Source organism: Epinephelus lanceolatus, chromosome 6 (genome assembly GCF_041903045.1).
Source record: "Epinephelus lanceolatus isolate andai-2023 chromosome 6, ASM4190304v1, whole genome shotgun sequence".
NCBI lineage: Eukaryota > Metazoa > Chordata > Actinopteri > Perciformes > Serranidae > Epinephelus > Epinephelus lanceolatus.
In genome coordinates, this window is record NC_135739.1 from 28,734,422 (window position 1) to 28,753,430 (window position 19,009).

Sequence of the window (19,009 nt, forward strand, 5' to 3'; positions counted from 1 at the left end):
TAGGTCATGTTGCAGTTAAAAGAGGCAGAGTTACCTTTTCTAAGTTTTTTCTTTTTGGTTTTTTTTTTTAGTTTCTTTGGTCGCTAAGGTCTTTTGTGCAATGGTCTGGGGATTCCGTAAGTATAAGACCAAGACAAGGAGGAAACCATACATACTTAAGTGCATTGCTACACTGGCTACCTGTTTAGTATAGAACTGATTTTAAATTTTTACTAATTATTTTTAAGGCCCTATATGGCCTTGCTCCAACATACATTTTAGATTTACTTACACTCAATGAGCTTAGCCGCTGCCTGCACTCCTCAGGCAGGACTCTCCTAACTGTTCCTACAGCCCGCCTTGTTTAAAAAGGAAATGGGCGTTTTCTGTTGGAGCCCCATGGCTGTGGAACTCCTTGCCTGAGGAACTTAGGTTGACAAACTCAGTGTCTTCCTTTAAAACACTCCTCAAAACTTCCTTTTATAGAGAGGCTTTTTTTTTTTCCTTTACAAATGTATTATTTATTTATTTTTTATCACACACTTTGTTTTATTTGGTCTTAGCCAATGTTTAATGTTTTATTGCTGTTTTTATCTTGTTTTTATTTGTCTCATAAAGCACTCTGTAACTGTGTTTTGCTTCACAAATAAAATGTATTATTAAAGTTTATTCTCAAGGAGAAGCCTTAAGGGTGTTTTGTGCAACTGATTTTATTATGAGGAAACTTTAACTAGAACTTCAAGGAAAATCTTAATTTAAGGTGTTTTGTGCAACCTGCCCCTGAGTACTCATTGCACACTGTCTAATACTGTAAATATGCTTACTATGACATCCAATAGTGCCAATTTGCATGATGAGTACTTTCTGTTCTCTGAGTAAATTTGGTTGCTAACACAGGCTATTTACTTTGACGTCAACATTAGCTTAAGTCAACTTTACTTGAGGAAAAAAATGGAATTTATTGCTATCTTCACCAACAGTATGTTAAAGATATGAATGCTACCGTCTCTTCGGTTGAAACGCAGGAAGCCAGCTTTTAATCTAATCAAAGTAACGCACAAATGCACACACTCACACTCACTCACTCACACACACACACACACACACACACACACACACACACAAAACACCAGCTTTTTTGCCCATTCAAAAACGTCATGCTTTTATTTTGAAAGGTGCACCGCTGGTGCCGGCCTCGCTCAGCCGAGGCAGATGGACCGGTTGAACCTCCTTTCTAGAGAAGACCGCTAACACAGGTACAGCAGCTACCTGTCACAGCTGCTGTAAACACTCTGCTTCATGTGCTTTATGTCTGTATTAATATTTTAATAATATATTATTGGCTCATAAACGATCTGTAAAATCTAATAATGTGACTGAAACACTCAAACACTTCACTGGACTGTCTGTGGCACTGATTACAGAGTTGTCAGTCCTGGTGTTGGATTTCAAATCACTTTTATTTTTTTTTATTTTTTTTTTTGTGAGTCCATTCCAGACATTCTCCCTCGGTGACATGTTGGCCCAGAGACGTGAAACCGTTCAGCATGCTTATTAGTGACGTCACAGTCTCGCGCAACAAGATCGGGAGTGTTTCCGCGCACCTGTTGTACCACCTGGAGCAGTGCAACACTGACGGACTGGAGGCTGAGACAGCAGCAGCAGCATGGGAGGTAAAATCCATTAATCTCTGTTAATCTCTATTAATCTCTGACAAATAGACCATTAACTAACACTTTTTCTTAAATTAAGAATTAATTGGAATTTTATCTCTCTTTTTGAGTAGAGGGGTGTGAAACTGTCACACCTTTAACAAGAAATCACTGGAATATTCCTGTTGTTACTCCTGTAGTGACTGTGAGTGCATATGTGGTGATCAATAGTGAGTTTATTGTGTCACATATTAACACCATAATCCTGTAATAACCAGTCTTTGATTTACTTTGACATAACCACAATCCAATAGTCAATACTACAGCAAGTCATATTTACTGTATTTATACTCTTATTTTCTACACTCAATAGCCACTTTATTAGGTACACCTGTACAGCCAATGGAAATGTGTACATTCAGTTATATGAGGTGTTGAACTATACTACAATATATAATGAGGTGTTTATGCTATTTTTGTCCTCCTTATTTACACACATGAAGAGGGCTAAATTTTAGAAAGTCTGCTGTATATATCACCCTATGTTTATTAAGCATTTTTAGGTTAGTTGTATTTGTATTATCATATTTAATGTGTCATAGTGTCATGAGAAGTGTGTGATGTCTGAATATCTGACTCTAACTTTTAATCAGATTACATTATGTAATGGAATATCAAATGACACACAGTCCAGCCCTGCAGTATTTCATAAAGTACCCACTATATGCAGCAGTGTGTAGTACCAGAGCTGTAGAAGCATTAAAGGGATAGTCCACCAATTTTACATACTCATTAAGAGTATTTCTCACCCTGTGTAAACAGTTGTGTAGTGTCTTCTGCTTCATCAATACATTATTATAATACCTTATACTGAAGCAAAGGCTCAGTTTATCTCATGTTATTTTACTTTGTTGGTTATTTTTAGTGTTGTTCTTAGCATACACTTGATTACAGTGGTGGAAGAAGTATTCAGATCCTGTGGTGAAGTAACATCACACTGTAAAAAATACTTCATACATGTAAAAGTCCTGTATTTTAAAATCTTACTCAACGAAAAGTGTGTAAGTATGGAAAGTAACAGTACTCACTGTGCAGTAAAATACTCTCCGTCAGTGTTCTGCTATCATATCTGGTGTTTTTGGACTATTGTTACTGCTACTGTAGTTGTTTATATAGATTTTTTATAGTGTATAAACCATTAAAACATTTAAAAACAGTAAGAAGTGTTTAAAATCAGTTCAATTACGTAAAGTACATGCATCTTGAATTTGTACTTAAGTACTTACAGTACAGTACTTGAGTAAATGTCTTAAAACACATTATCAGAGTGTGTTGCAGCTTCTTTTTCCAGTAGCTTCTCTTGCAGTACTTTTAAATGACTATTTAAATGACTGTCACGAAAGCTCTTAGAAAGGGTGCAAAGCATTTGAATACAAATAACAACACTACTTTGGAAACTGATTTCCATAAACCACGTATACAAACTCTCTGACAGGCCCCCTGGATATGCACCCAGTTAATGTACTGACAGGTGTGCTGTCAGAAATAAGTGGTTATCGTTTCCCCTCTTCTCTGTCTGACAGGTGTCCACTTTAGTGAAAAGATGGCAGGAGTTTTTTCCTATGAGAGCTCAGAGATCGACTGGTGTGAAGATAACTACAGACACTCTGAACATGTGGTGGAGTACTTCAACACTGTAAGTACAATCTATACGGCACCATTTATGTCAGTACATCATTTACATTTAATTGTCTGTCTTTTTCTTGTAGTTTTTTGATTATTTGGCTGATCAATTGATGTTTTCTCTGCAGATGAGCAGCTTTGTTTTCTTCATTATATCTCCCATCATGCTCTACCTTCTGCACCCTTATGCCAAAGAGAGGAACCTGGCGATTCACATGGTCTGGACTATGATGATATTTGTAGGTCAGTCACTCTTTTTATTTCTTTATTTATGAATTTAATGTTTGTCTCTTTCTGTCTCACCATTTTAGATGCATTACTATATTACTTTGCCTAATTTAGATCTCAGGAAAAACCTGTTTGGTTATGAATCACTGCCTCCAGTCCTTTTTTGTTGGTCTCTATGTGTTTTTTTCCTTCAACTTGATAATGAGAACATGATTGTGTCACATTCAAACAACATTTCTTTCTTTTTTTGCAGGGCTCTTCTCAGCGTACTTCCACATGACACTTAGTTTCGTTGGCCAGATGTTGGATGAGCTGTCCATCCTGTGGGTGTTGGCAGTGGGATATGCTGTCTGGTTTCCCCGCAGACTCTTCCCTTCTTTTATCAAAGACAGGTAAAGCAACCTCACAGCAATCAAAGGACAGTTGACTTTGTCCAGGGTCTTTGTCTCTGCCTTTTTTTTTATCTCCATGTGTTACTAAGGACTCATACACACAGCTCAGTAATCCTTTAATAAGACAAAAACAAAGACGACTGTTTCCTGAGGCACGCTACTCTGAAACCTAACCTCCACTGGTCGTGGAGCCTGTTTGACAGCCCTAACCCATTGTTACAAAGATACAATGAGGTGCTGCAGTCTTCACCTTAATGTGACAGTAAGGGGCTCTCACTATTATAGATGAATGACTCCCCACCCAACCTGTGTAAATATTTCACCACAAGGTGGGGAAAGATGAATGAAATTTTGATGAGCACCTGAAAGGAATCCCACAGCCCTGACTCACGAATCTCATGTTGATTTTCCAGTTTTTCAAAGACATGGGTTGGTCCTTACGATTAATAGATCACTGAACGGGCCTAGCAGGTACAAACACAAGGAGGTCAAGAGGCACCTTTTGCATCTGTCTTTGCAACTTTACTCTATTGAATTACTTCAGCGCTCTCATGGTGTTGTTTTTGGCTAAAAACCCAGCAGACAGACAAAGTTAGCAACTACCTATTGAACAAAGTGGAACATTTAGCAGCTGATAAGCCAGATATTTTCTTCAGGAGTTGGTGGAGACCAAAAACAGAGCAAACACTGGACATGCATTCATCAAGGTGCCAGAAACACAACTTTAACTGAATGATAATGTAGCTCTGTACCTGCCGGATGGGTAACTCAACAACTGTTTGCTGACAAGTTCATCATATCTACTTAAGAAGTTATGATATGTCAGTGTCTAAGTCGCAAGAATAATCACTTAGCTACTGCAGGTTTAACAAAACAGAACTCATATCTCAGGTTCCTTGAAATATGCTGAAGTTTTTATGCCTCCACACTGGCAATAGCCATAGCCAGAAGCATTTTGGTTTCAGGTTGTCCACCTGTCCATCCCATCCTTGTGAATATGATATCTCAAATTTGGCACAAACGTCCACATGGACTCAGTGATGAACTAGTGGTATTTTGGTGGTCAGAGGTCAAAGTTCAAGGTAAATGGTAAATGGACCTACATTTGTATAGCGCCTTTCTAGTCATCCGACCACTCAAAGCACTTTTACACTACGAGTCACATTCACCCATTCACACACACACACACTGGTGGACGAGGCTACCATACAACATTTGTACCATACAAGGTGCCACCTGCTACTCAGTTTTTAAAACATTAACACACCGATGGAAGGATCATCGAGAGCAATTTGAGGTTCAGTATCTTGCTCAAGGATACTTCAACATGCAGACTGGAGGAGCTGGGGGTCGAACCAATGATCTTCCGATTGGTGGATGACACACTCTACCTCTGAGCCACAGCCGCCGCAGTCACTGTGACCTTGTCTCTCTCATTCTTCTGAATGCAATATCTCAAAAACACATTTAGGGATTTTTTTTTTTTTCAAATTTGGCACAAACGTTCACGTACACTCTTATTATTACGGACATGATATCTCACAAACACCAAGATAGAATTTCTTTAAATTTGGCAAAAACGTCCACTTTGACTCAATGAGGAACTGATTCGATTTTGGTGGTAATAGGTCAAAGTTAAAGGTCACTGTGACTTTGTCTGCCCCTTTTTTGTGAATGGGATATCTCAAGAACACCTTGAGGGAATTTCTTTAGATTTGTCACAAACGTTCACCTGGACTCAACAAGGAACTTATTAGATTTTGGTGGCCAAAGGTTAATGGTAAAGGTCAGTGTGATCTCACAAAACATGTTTTTGGCTAAAACTCAAGAATTCTTATGCTAATTATAACAAAACTTCACTTTAACAGGATATAATGATGAAGTGATGACGATTTATATCTAAAAGCTCAAGGGTCAGCTTCACTGTGACATCATAATATTCTGCATAAAACACTTTTCTGGCCACTATTTGACCTTATACCTCAGGAAAGAAGGGGAGACATTTGGTCAGTTACCGAATTGGTGACTCTAATCTTGAAACTGTACTGACTGTATAGATCTTTTGTGCTGTTGAGGGGAAGATGTGTGTGAAGCATCCATGTTTTTACAGACATGGATGTAAACTGTAAGAGAAACGTGTCTTGTGCATGGAGGCATACAACAAGTAATTCTAGTTTGAATAATATCCGTGCAGAGGAATGTCAGTACGGATCTGCTATGACGGAAGCTCGGGACAGGAGTCAGCCTATCTTTATCTCAAGCGTGACCTGAATACTGAAATTCAGGAGCAGTTTTTAATCAACAGCAGCACCTGAGAGTTTTGGTTTACAGGAAGATATGCAAAATGACTTCAAACCTTTTGCCTCACAGCTTATTTTTTCTCTCTCTGTCTGTTCATCCGCAGGTCCACATTTTCAAGCCTCGTCCTCGTGATTACCGTCATCTCCACACTGTCATCATTTGTCAAACCTACAGCCAATGCCTACGCTCTGAACTGCTTTGGCCTCCATATGCTTTACGTTCTGGCTGTCGAGATGAGATGGTATGGAAACTATGATGTTTGGGTCATCTGTAACTGTTCTTGGTGCAGTTTTGATTGGTAATGATAACCAGTTTTCTCTCTTTCTCAGCTGCACTGACCAGAAGGCTCTGCGACTGGCCAAACTGTCAGTGGCTCTGTGGGTGCTCGCCATCTCCTGCTGGATTAGTGACCGTTTTGGCTGCAGCTTCTGGCAGAGGCTAAACTTCTGCTACCTGCACGGGATCTGGTAAGTCCTTACTTGTGTCCCTGTCCTTCATTTTGTTCTCCTTTCCTTTGTCCTACACTCCATCATGTATTCCAAACACCTCCTGGGCAGTCCAAGAACTGATCTATTTTTTCACTGGAAAATGTTCACTATGAGCATGATCCATTCAGGAAATTATATTTCAAGCTAAACACTTTAGTAATATATGCATGTACTTTCTAGGAGACAGGGTTGTTTCTTTCAAGGACTTGTTCACGTGTATTGATCTCCATTATCTGTATCCTCCAGGCACATTCTGATTGTGATAGCTGTGGCCTATGGCAGCACCCTGGTAGCTTACCTGGATGCCAACTATGAGATACCGTACTCTCTGCCTGGACTGCAGTACTGGCCCTGTGATAAATGGGCTGTTGGATTACCTCACATTGTCCTCAAGGGCACCACCACCACCAAAACACAGAAACGGTGCTAAGATGCTAAAATTCAAATCACAGGAATCTGACCATCTATCACTCCCAAACTAACTGACACTGTCTTTCAACACACAGACTAGCACTAGACAACAACTGAATGTAAGCTGCAACTGTTTTCTGACCCTGTTTAAAGACTGTTGGATGGATTACTGAATGGACCTACTGGGCACAGGCCTACCAGCCCAAGGGGTCAGGTGGCACCTCAGGGTTGGATGATGCTGTACAGAACTAGCTCATAGGACAACATCAGACATTGGAAAAAGAGTATTTATAGCTGTCCCGAACATTCACACGGAGGAGATGGCGATCATAGAGCTGGGTGACAATATGTCATTTAAATATGGGGATAATGGTGCACCGTTTCAGACAGGAAGTGTTGCACTTTGTTGCACACATGGAAAGTGACAGAGCTATTAGTGTCAGTTCAGGTTGCTGGCTCCTTCCTTACTTCTGCACAGCTGGCCAATGTCAGATCATCTGTTTTGGTAAGTCACATACTGTCATACATAGTTGTGACAGAGTATACAGGCAGCTGAAACCAAGGCGTCTGAATTTTATGACTGGTAAGAACGTTTTTTATTGAAAAGTCAAAGAGCTCAGTCATAAGTCGAGATGGCACAAGTTTATTGTCATCTGAACAGGAACCGCAGAAATCTGTACAATGAGATTGCACATTTAAAAACATACAAAAAATTAAATATGCAATACAGCATAGGATTGAAAATCAAAATTAAACCGTATATAAACGATGTGAGATCTAAATCCTTTAATTATAGGTGTCCGCTTATACATTTTTTATTATGTTTTTGTTTTCTGTCTGTGCCCAGAGGCCCATTGTCTGATCATCCATCCATGTTTTACACTAATAATGATTGCATGAGCTAATACAAATATCTTCAGTTGACAGAGACAAAATAATTATTTATTTATGTATCAGACTAAAATATAAAATATTTTAATATACTCATTTTGATTTTTTATTCTATTGATTCATATTTTAATAGCCTACAGAAGCAAAAGCAGAGCATGAGGTGATATTGGTGTAATTTTAATATCTGTCATTCTCTTTTCAAGACACTATTGTTTTAATGGGAAAACAAATACAGACATTTTGAGATGATGACTGTCAAACATTAAGAGTTTGCAACATGACTGGTTTCATAAAATGTGTATAGGCAGCCTGAATGACTGAGAAAATGAGAGAAACTGTGTGTATAATTTTGAAGAGTTTGTCTTTGGCAGTTAAGCGCTTGTGTTTTTGTGTATATAAATTATTTGCTGTTATTTATTTTCAGGATATGAATGCACATTTGGTACTGTACGTGGTGAAAAATTGTTTACATTGAGCTATAAAATACCTCAACATGTGTTGGTTTCACAGTTATATACTCTGTCCTCTGAGCTAGTTTGAGCTGCATAACCTGACCTGAGTTTTGTCTAATTTTGTACAAAGTCCAGCTGTTGTTTCTGATGGTTGATTATTTCAACCATTTCTTACATTTCAGTTACAAATATCTGTCAGTTTTTGATAATTCTCCAGTCTATTTCTGTAAAGTGCATTTTTGTGGCTGACCACAGCAATCACATGCAAATCTGTTTCTTTTGTATGACTGAGTCATCACTGAACTGTTAAAAGCCCTTTTGTTCAAAAAGCTCTTGATTTTGGTGATGTTTTGAGAATATTCAGGAACATTGTGCCTCCATTCACATGATCCTTCCTGAAGGAAACAATAGATACAACAATGGGAATCTTACAAAAAGAAATGCACATGAGCATTGTCGTGCTCTTCAATGTTCAGTAGTAACCTCCTGTGGGTGATGAGATGTTCAAAAGCAACCAGTGCTTTTTAGAGACGTGATCTTTGAATATTAACTGGATTCTGATGATATAAGAAGAAAGAGGTAACAAATAAAACAGTCTTTCAAATGGCTCTGATTTCAGAATCAATTGTCTCTGACTTTTAAGTGCCCTGTCTGGATATATTCAAGTAATACAGAAAAACTTGATCAGTGGTTCCCAATCTGGGGGCTCCTCAAGGGACACAAATAAAATCTGAGGACTCACCATATAATATTTAGCCATATTATCAGCATGGCTTTATGGGTGGCAATGTCAGTCACCACTTTGGTCCAGACTGATACATCTCGACAACTATCAGATGAACTGCCATGAAATCTTGTATAGACATTCATGGTTGCCAGAGGATGAATCCTTTGACTTTTAATCTAGTGGCTCCAGCCTGTCATAGTTTTCACTGAGCCTGTGAAAGTATCTAGCCTACTAGATAGACTGGCACAACATTTTGTACAGACAATAAATCAAAATGACTTTGATGATCCCCTGACTTTTCATCACAGCGCCACAAACAGGTCGACATTTGTGGATTTGAGTGAAATGTCTCAACATCTATTGGATGGATCGCCATTAAAATTTGGTAGCTACAGAAATGAATATCCAACTCATGATGCATTTAAGTGACTTTTAATAATCCTCTGACGCCATCATCAGGTGAAAATTTCAATTTGTTCAGTGCTTTTGTTTGTGACATAACTAATGACGTTCCCAACATCCTAAACTACTGTAATGCTTAGTGGTAGGTGTTAGCATGCTAACATGCTAAACCAAGATGTCTCAATGGTAAACATTACACCTGCATTAGCATGTAAGTATCGTCACTGTTAGCATGTTGGGATACTGACATTTAGGGCACAGTTGCACATTAGTACAGCTTTACAGAGCTGCTAGCGTGGCTCATCTTAGTCTTAGTCTGACTTGTCTGTATTTTTATTTATTTTTTATTAAATCTTTTTCCTCAGGTCTCTAAAAATCTTTCACATTGAAACATTTGGACATGAAAGAGTCACAAGTTATGTCCATACTAAGGCCCTGCTGAGTCCAGAAGGAAACATTGCTTCATTTTAAGGGGTTACAAGCCAAAACCCACTAATCTAGATATATCCATATATCGATGGAGACATGTCTTATACACATTGTTCATCAAAAAGTCTTATTGAGGGCCTTGCAAGTTAGGATCCAGTTGTGATGGAACTGCATGGAACAACCATGCGATTGAATGATGATGATTAGCATGAATATACATTCTTCTTTTTATAAGTTATCCTTGTTGATAAGTTTTAGCTTTGCTTCAGTTATAATAAAACTCTATTATAGATGTGAAACCTGTGGCTTTATGTCGTATTTCTCCCTCTCCTTGAAAAGGAGGATTTAAAGGTTGATGTCTCAATACCAGTGGGACACCCTCCTGTCTGACAGCCAGGTGGGACTTCTTTTACTCAGATTTGACTGAGAGGCAGACTGGATCAGTCTGAGCGGCAGGGGAAGAAGGGGGGGCACCAAGCCAGTGAGAGAGTGGTGACCTTCTGTCCCGAAGCTGAGGCCCGATAATCTCACATCAAAGTCTGAGCACCACAGAGACTTGACTGCAATGGGCCCTCACTCACTGACTCTGTATAAAAGAGATGTCTTCAATCAGGAGACGAACTGCTTTCTGTTCGGATAATACATTAGAAATGGACAATTGAAAAACTAGAAAGCTAGAGATGTCAGTGACTGTGGTATCTATCTTTTTACATTTAGGCTATTGTGGGCAGTAGGCGTATTTGAAAACACTGAGCAGGTCCACTTCATGGCAATATTGCTGGGCGTAGGTTTCATTTCAACAATGGGGAGGACAAATTAAAAATGGGGGGTTTGGGGGTCCTCTGCCAGAAAATATTGAGCGTCAAACACTTCATTTCCTGCATTCTTGTAAATTTTTATGCACCAATTTGTGTCCTCTCTGCACTGATTTGTGGTGTATATGTCTTCAATTTTGTCAAAATAAAAGTCCTCTGTTGCTTGCAAATGCACATGCTTTAAATATTGAGGGAGGCATGTCCCCTGCATCCACCCAAAAATGTACACCTATGCAAATAACATGTCATAATGTACTGCTGTGTGTAATTTTGATTTATCGTGTTCTGTTTGTCGGCTGAAGTTTCCCAGGTCATGTCATGTTCATGTCATTTGCAAATCTCAGAGAAGGTCATCATACACTGTCTCTTTCAGTACAATACTGCTATTTAGTTTATTTAATATTGCTTTCTAATTTAACACCATGTCTCCCAGGGATGACTGGTCAGTGCAGCTGTCCTGATAAGGCAGCTGTCTCCATCCCCTGGGGACCAAGGTTGGCTGCACTCTGCCGCAACACACTGACACTGTCTCCACTTGAAATGCTCTGCATGTGACATGACATCAGCATCATCAGTTGGATGTGCCACGATTTTCTTTGATTAAACAAAAACAAAACTGAGGTAACTGCTTTTGGAGCCAAGGAGAAGAAGTCAAAAGTCAGTGCTCAGCTTCAGTTGGCAATGTTAAAACATCACAGACCAGGCCAGAGATCTTGTTGAAGTTATTTAATGAATTGTTTTTAAGTGTCCTTTTATAATGTGTTTCTTTGAGACCTTGTCTTAAAGCGTTTGATATTTTATGCAGAGCACCTTGAGTAGCCTGGTTGCTGAAAAGTGCTCTATAATTAAACTTGCCTTGCCTTGCCATGAGTGACATAACTGTGACTTAGGTTAATTTAGGTAAGTATAATTTAGGATCCAATAGCCAATAGAATATTCACACAGACAGCTGAGTGAAGAATAACCTTGATGGGACACTAGTCAATCTTGCAGGTCTAGTAGAGGGTCAAATACTCCACGACAAGAAGTAACCTTCATAATTGGGAGGCATTGACTTACACAGAGGCTCACTTATACTGCTCATTCATGTTGTCCTGACCTGACCCTGAGCATCAGTAATTGAATCAGCGAGGTCTCCTGTAACTTCAATCACGAGTTGACTAATCACAAGCTGTTGAGATTTCCTTCACAGCGAGGACAGCAGTATGTGGCACCCTGGAATTGTCGTTGTGTTAGTTTATGGTATAACCTTGGTCCCCCACTATTATTATTTTTATTATTATTGTTTTTTGAGGGCTCTGTGTAACTTCAAAGACAGTGCATAACTCACCTTCTGTGATTTCAATTAGAATTTAAGGTGATACTCAGTTACACCAGTAGAGGGCGGTAGCGGCTATGCAGAGGTGGCGACTGGCACTGTTAGTCTTCCATAGAGGAAGTTGGTGTAGTCAGAGAAGAGTAGGAACAGTAGTCAAAGCTACGACTAATTAATAACTACTGTGTTTTCTGTTGTATTCACAGGTGAGAAGGTACACTAGCGCCATATTCATATATGTTCTTTTAAGTTTGACGATTTATTGTAGTTCGTGGTGCCGTGTTTTTCATGTTCGGAGGGTCATTTGGGTGAGAGGATAAAAAGTGGCGCTAGCATGAAGCTAGCGGCACGTATTGTATGCAGGCTGTGTGTCTACGTTGCAGTTAGCGGAGTTTGTAACTGCTGTGTAATGTAACATGGATGTTTGGCGACTGAGATTGGCTTACGTTTGTAGCTTTAATAGACTGCAAGTTTATTTTGTGTCATGACAGCGTGAAGAGGAAGTTGGCCCTGACAGGTAACTTGGGAGACAATAGCAGTAGTCAAAACTGATAGTGATGCATTACTGTCTTTTCTGCTGTATTTACAGCTAAATAAAGTTGGCACCTGCATACAAGGTGTCCCTATTCAGCTTGTAGATAACAAGTCCAATAGAAAAGTGAAGAAAATGGAGAAACGTTTTTGTTTTGCTTGCCTGCCAGCAGTCGTCTGGAAGCGGAGGGGGCCGAGGGGAGCTCCAGGCTGGATTGAAGAGAAGAGGCTGGGGCAACACATACTGCCAAAGAAACATGGACCCCAAGGTAACGTTACTGTAACGTGTGTGTATTTAAAAAAATCTGAACTTTATTAAGCTCTGGAGCCATGTTTGCAGGACACTCATACATCAGGATATACCGTTATCAGTGTGGAGGATTTAGTTGGATATATTCACAGAAATTGAATATAATATTCAGTACTATTTTCCTTAGTGTATTGCCACCTGCCACAATTAATAATAGTCCCATTATTACCTTAGTATGTGAGCTGTTTGTATCTATACACTGTAGGAGCAGGTCCTCTTTCATGTATGGATTTAAACAGTCCTGGATACAGCATTGGAGGAAGGGCCCTGGGTATTCCTGTGAAAGTTGCTCACTGGCGAATGAAGCCCAAAAAGTTCCACCTGCCAGGTAAAATGACCTGGATGACCGGATTTCGCACTGTACACCCCATAAAACAGGAGCACTAGAGACTTCTGTCCATCGATTTTAATAATAACTAAATACCGGACACCAAGATGGCTCCTTTTCATTCTAATGGAGTTGCTCGCTTGGCACATATGCCAAAAAAGTATTTTAGCTTTTGGGTTTACTTCTGCTTTATGCAGCCCACTGTATATGCTCAGTACTGTTTCTCCTGCTGGCCCTGCCTGTGAGTTCCCACTCGGTACATAGACTGTACATTGAGATGATGTCACAGATTTTTAAATGTTTTTCTTGGCTTGAGCAAAGTTCAACAAATATAAAACCACCATGGCTCAGAAATTCAAAATATAAAGATTCATAATTGACCTTGTTTGCAGTTTGACATATCATGTCAGCCCTGTACTGTCTATGGGAGAAATCCCTTTTGGGCTGCAGGGGATATTTTGACTGCAATACTGCAAGTGGCCACTGAGAAAAATTTGCTGCAAGGCTGAGCTGCTTCTGCCAGTCTAGCTGGCTATGTCTGGTTTAGTGCTCCGCTACCTTGAATGCGGATAAAATATTTTAATCATGTGCTTCTGATGGACTTTGAAAATGTTATGGTCCCAATGGATCAAATTCTGATTGTGTAATGAGTCATTTCATGGGGGTTGTGATGCTAAAAGATATGTATCCACTCTCTTTTGCTATGAAAGTTTATGGGAAAAAGTCTCTTGGGGCCAAAGGGCATCACATTACAGATGTAGTTCCACTGGTTGGCTACTGGGAAAATTGGTTTCGAAGCTCGGCACGACTCCTGGGGACCTGCTTCCACATAGTATGCCATGTTGTTTCTACACTAGCCCAGGACAGAGCAACCAAACACTGGGCCATTTGCATTTCCGCTTCAGCCACCATTGTGGTTACTAGTCTGGCACATGGGAGAAATTCCAGTTGGTGGCGATCTGCAACCTCACCACTAGATGGCACTAAATATTAAACACTTGACCTGTAATATATATATAAGCTATTTGGGACTCTCCTCTGGCTCCCTGTGACATATTGCTGTCCAACACAACTACCTGATTTAACTCTATTCATGGCATTTTTTACATATATATAAATGGGTGGTTGTGATGAAGGATTTTGCTGGGACAGTTTGGCTGTTCATCATAACACAACCGCTATTATGATTTAATTGAAGGGCCACTTATCTGTTTTTTCTGGACTTTTAAACTGCATATCCGTGTCTGAATCTGTGGACGGAGTGGGCTCAGTTGTCATGGAGATACCTTAGTTGTTATCACATGACTTAAGTATTGAATCGTGGTCATGTGATAACAGCTAGTGATCATACCTCCTGTCTCTGTGTAAGGATGATCTTTGGCATTGGATGTAAATGTGTATGTCCTCCTCATTCTTTCTCTGTCCTATAAAGTGCAGTATTTTACTCTTCTGTTTTTGTCCCTTTCAGCGTGAAGTTCAGGTCAATCTGGTGTTGGGCCACAGAGTCCAACTAAGAGAGAAAGAAGCATCAGAAGACTCAACCCACAACCTGACTGTTTTTGTCAGAGGGTCACAGACTGTGAACATGAAGCACTTTGTAGAAAAAGTTGTCTTCCACCTGCCTAAGAGCTACCCCGAACCCAAGAGAGGTATGACGAAGTAATAATTTTTGAACATCCACAAGGCAAAATCATTTATACAGCACATTTCATACACTAAGGCAGTTCAAAGTGCTTTATGTACTACAAAAAATGTATTAAAAAGTGCAGAATAACGCATTAAAAACACAAAAGAAGTGTGTAGGTTTTTCCCCAGGAAATTGGTCAAGGGAGGTTGTTAGCTTTGCTGCCCCCTCTTTTTATAAAAGGAAAGAAAAATGACTGCTTTGCCTCCTGCACACACAAAACCTAGTGCTCAGAATAATATTAGTTTAATGTCACTGTAACAACCAGTATGTCTAACGAGATGTCTGTGTGTATCTGCAGTGTGCAGGGAGCCTCCATACGAAGTGGTGGTGATGGGCTCTGCAGGCTTCCTCATGCATATTGAGCTTTTCTTCCAGAACAAGGTGAAGTGGAATGAAAAGTCCAAATAAACAAGATATTTTTGTGAATGAAATTTCTCAAGAGCATGTTATACCTTTTAGCCAACTTAATTGTCCCCCTCTCTGCAACTAAGTTTCTCTCAGGAATATTAGCCGGAGCCAGCACACTGAAATGAAACAGCTGTGTGTATTTATTTTATGGATATCTACTGTGATAGTTCCCTCATTGATCTTTTATCTGTTGTTGTGAAATATGCTGGTATTGAGAGGTGACTGTATGTAGCACCGTAATGTAGAAAGAGACTTTTTATCAATAAAATACTCTTGTTTTTTTTTTTTTCATCCAGGAGCAGCCAAAAAAGGTGTGTTTCAAGTACAACCTAATCCTTGAGCCCGAAGGTGACCACCTGCGCAGTGAGACGCTCACGTTCAGCAACCCCGCAAAAGACTTCAGGAGAAAGCTGACCAAAGCTGGAGGGGTGAGGCTGCCCGACGCAAAATAAAGGCCCTGGCCAATATTTCAGTGATCATGGAGTCAGTAAAATGCACAGTGGCTTTAAAAAGTAAAACAGAAACACATAACTGTTGCCTCTCTATTTTAGGTAATAGTGGTTCCACAGGAGACTGAGGCTGCGTCAAGGTCCAGTCCAGACTCTTCAATACCCCCAAGGAAGAAGATCAAGACCTCTCATGTGACAGAGGTTGGTCAACATGCCAACAAAGACTAACCCAAGTGGCCTCAGTAGCACTATAAGCCTGCTCATTTTTTTTTTAGTTAACTTAAAAAATTTTCATAACTTTATTAATCATTCCAATCAATCTCAATGCTGATTTATGAAATAAGTATTGCATATTTGGCAATGTGTTTGTCAAAATCAGTTAATCAGTCTTCATTACTGACTGACACAGGCATCTGAAAATACAACTTAACTCCAGAAATGCAGCCCAAGTAGTGCAAATCTTGTTTTACCTGCTTCTTTGTGTATTTATTGCCCTAATTTGTCAGTTCAGATTGGCTGATTGCAGGAGCAGCATGTACATAATACATTGTAATGAGTTATAGCAGTGAAGTAGTAGTAGTAGTTCCATTTATTCCATTCAGAAAGGTTTAAATAGCTGATTTTCTGATGTCTTTATTTATTTATTTGCTACACTAATTAGTTTCCCACTGAGAAGTCAATATTTTGTTTATTATTTTAGGTAAAGTTCACCCTGAAAGCAGTAAATAATTTACTTGCACCACACATTAAAATAGAAATGCCAGATTTTGAATCTGTGGAGAGGGATTGTGTCTCTAGATGATGACAGAGCTCACGTGCATCCAAATGTTTTCTCTTCAGGAACCCAGCAAAGATGGAAGCGATGGCAGCATCCAAGCCGACACAGGAGCACTGTGAATGGCCTGAAAAGACTCTGAGAGCAAAGCTACTCAAAAGCAGACAACAGAGGTGGAAGCAGCAAGAGCTACAACATTTGTCAGTGATCATTTGCAAATACAATGTCAAGCCATTCTCTACATGTGACTGTTCTATACTGAACTCCTGTCTGCTGAGGGGATAAGTCAGTATTGTTTGGGGGGGAACTACTAATAATAGTAGAACTAGAATATCTGAAGAAGCTTTGTATGTGCCTACAGACTGCTGCTCCACATTTGCCTAAAAAAAATGTTTTTAGCTGCGATCTGTTTGATGGATGAGATGCATCATCCATAATTTGTTGCAGCATATTTGACTCACTTCAGACACAGTTTGTAGAGAAGCAGGGTGGCCAGATGTATAATGCAGCCTGTCCTGGACTGACAAACCAGTTGTGTCTGCAGATATGCTGCTATGAAGTCTTGAGAGACCCCCCAGGCCCCCCCCCCCCCCCCCAAATTGTTTATCAAATGTATTTAATGTTTGCTCAGGTTTTTATTACATCTTCCAATGCAGGATACAATGACTGAAGAATTTTTGTTATCAAGTGAAAGTGATGTACTGTAATATCTACTGAACATTCTTGATTTTTTTTCATGAATTGTATTTGTTGGTAAGTTTTAAGTTTGTTCTTTTTCTATAATAAAACTCTATGATGTGTGTGAAACCTGTGGAGCATGGCTTTATGTTGTACTTCTCCCTCTCCTTGTATATTGAAAGGGAGGATTTAAAGGTTGATGTCTCAATACCAGTGGGACACCCTCCTGTCTGACAGCCAGGTGGGACTTCTTTTACTCAGATTTGACTGAGAGGCAGACTGGATCAGTCTGAGCGGCAGGGGAAGAAGGGGAGGCACCAAGCCAGTGAGAGAGTGGTGACCTTCTGTCCCGAAGCTGAGGCCCGATAATCTCACATCAAAGTCTGAGCACCACAGAGACTTGACTGCAATGGGCCCTCACTCACTGACTCTGTATAAAAGAGATGTCTTCAATCAGGGGACGAACTGCTTTCTGCTCAGATTAAACATTTCAGATTTTAAGCAGAGGCTAAACGAAATCAGTGTAACTATCTGTGGTGTGCGAGGTTATAACACATGAATTCAGATAGACACATTTAGAAAACCTTTATCTCAGTGATGCAGAAAATGCATCACTTAAGATTAATTCATGTGCGACACATTAACATTAGGATACAATCAAATTATCTTCTCAAGAAAGCTGCCATGTTTGTGGGAAAAGATAAGGAAGCAGCTTGTTGCTCATTAATACAAATTATACTGATATTCAAATGTGCTTGTCACAAGCGATTAAAGACATGAGATAATATGCTCAAGTATAAGTGGCAATAGGACACTTAAAATACTCATTCAGAAGAAAAAAATGCACTTACAGTATCAATAATATTGATTTTGCATGCATGAATGTCCCCCTGACAATATGATGTTATGTTTTTGGATGATTATTTTTGATGCATTACATGTAAGCAGGTGGTTACTTTAATGTGGCCAGTCCAGGTGGAACTGAGAGTTGATTGTAGAGTAAAAAGCATCATATTTCCCCTCTGAAATGTAGCTGAGTAGAGATTAAAAAGATTAAATAAACTGGAAATACTCCAGTTAAATGCACCAAAATTGTACTTAAGCACTGTACCTGAGCAATAGTGAGTTTATTATGGTTTTACAAGACTGGTTTATGACACAGAGGCATTGGCCTTAGGTCAATCAGAAAGCTCACACACACTCAGTGTAGCAGACTATGTACATAAAAATGGGAAAGTGTGCACTTAGAAAATTTAGCATAGTGACAATAATAATATATTTTTGTAAACATTTTGTGGCACATTAAGATAGGATAAGAGATTTTAAAAATGTTCTAAGGGAAATTGTTGTGCAGCAGTCGGAGTACAAAGTAGGTAAGAGTGCAAATTTAAGATGGCACTAAGGTTCAAATCCAAAATATGCACAATTACAAGTTGCATGAGTAAGATATAAAACTCATTGTTCATATTATTGATTTTGCATTTGCCAGACTAATAGCAATACGCTTAAATGTGAAAGCCATGCAATCGAACACCGATTAATCAATTAGCGTCATGTGCATTTTACAATTGAAACAGAGCTGTAACCATTGGGACAAGCTCGCTGTCACTCGAGAAAACCACCAGAAAATGCTTTAATTGTATTTGCAGCTCAGCGACCGCCCCGCCTCCCAAGCGCT

General features: G+C 39.5%; 2 protein-coding genes across 2 annotated transcripts; both read left to right on the plus strand.

The window, feature by feature from the left end:
- Positions 1–1,238: 1,238 nt before the first annotated feature.
- On the plus strand, positions 1,239–9,090 carry acer1 (alkaline ceramidase 1). The gene is made up of 7 exons (XM_033621172.2): positions 1,239–1,652; positions 3,215–3,327; positions 3,443–3,557; positions 3,796–3,934; positions 6,339–6,476; positions 6,565–6,702; positions 6,970–9,090. Exons 1-7 carry the CDS (start codon positions 1,646–1,648, stop codon positions 7,151–7,153), a joined length of 834 nt encoding a protein of 277 aa, XP_033477063.1. The 5' UTR covers positions 1,239–1,645; the 3' UTR covers positions 7,154–9,090.
- A 3,758-nt stretch (positions 9,091–12,848) lies between these two features.
- LOC117253548 (protein ENL-like) lies at positions 12,849–17,460 on the plus strand. The gene is made up of 6 exons (XM_033621062.2): positions 12,849–12,965; positions 14,803–14,983; positions 15,320–15,402; positions 15,726–15,857; positions 15,981–16,079; positions 16,719–17,460. The coding sequence occupies exons 1-6, from the start codon at positions 12,954–12,956 to the stop codon at positions 16,773–16,775; spliced, it is 564 nt and encodes a 187-aa protein (XP_033476953.2). The 5' UTR covers positions 12,849–12,953; the 3' UTR covers positions 16,776–17,460.
- The last annotated feature ends 1,549 nt before the right edge of the window (positions 17,461–19,009 follow it).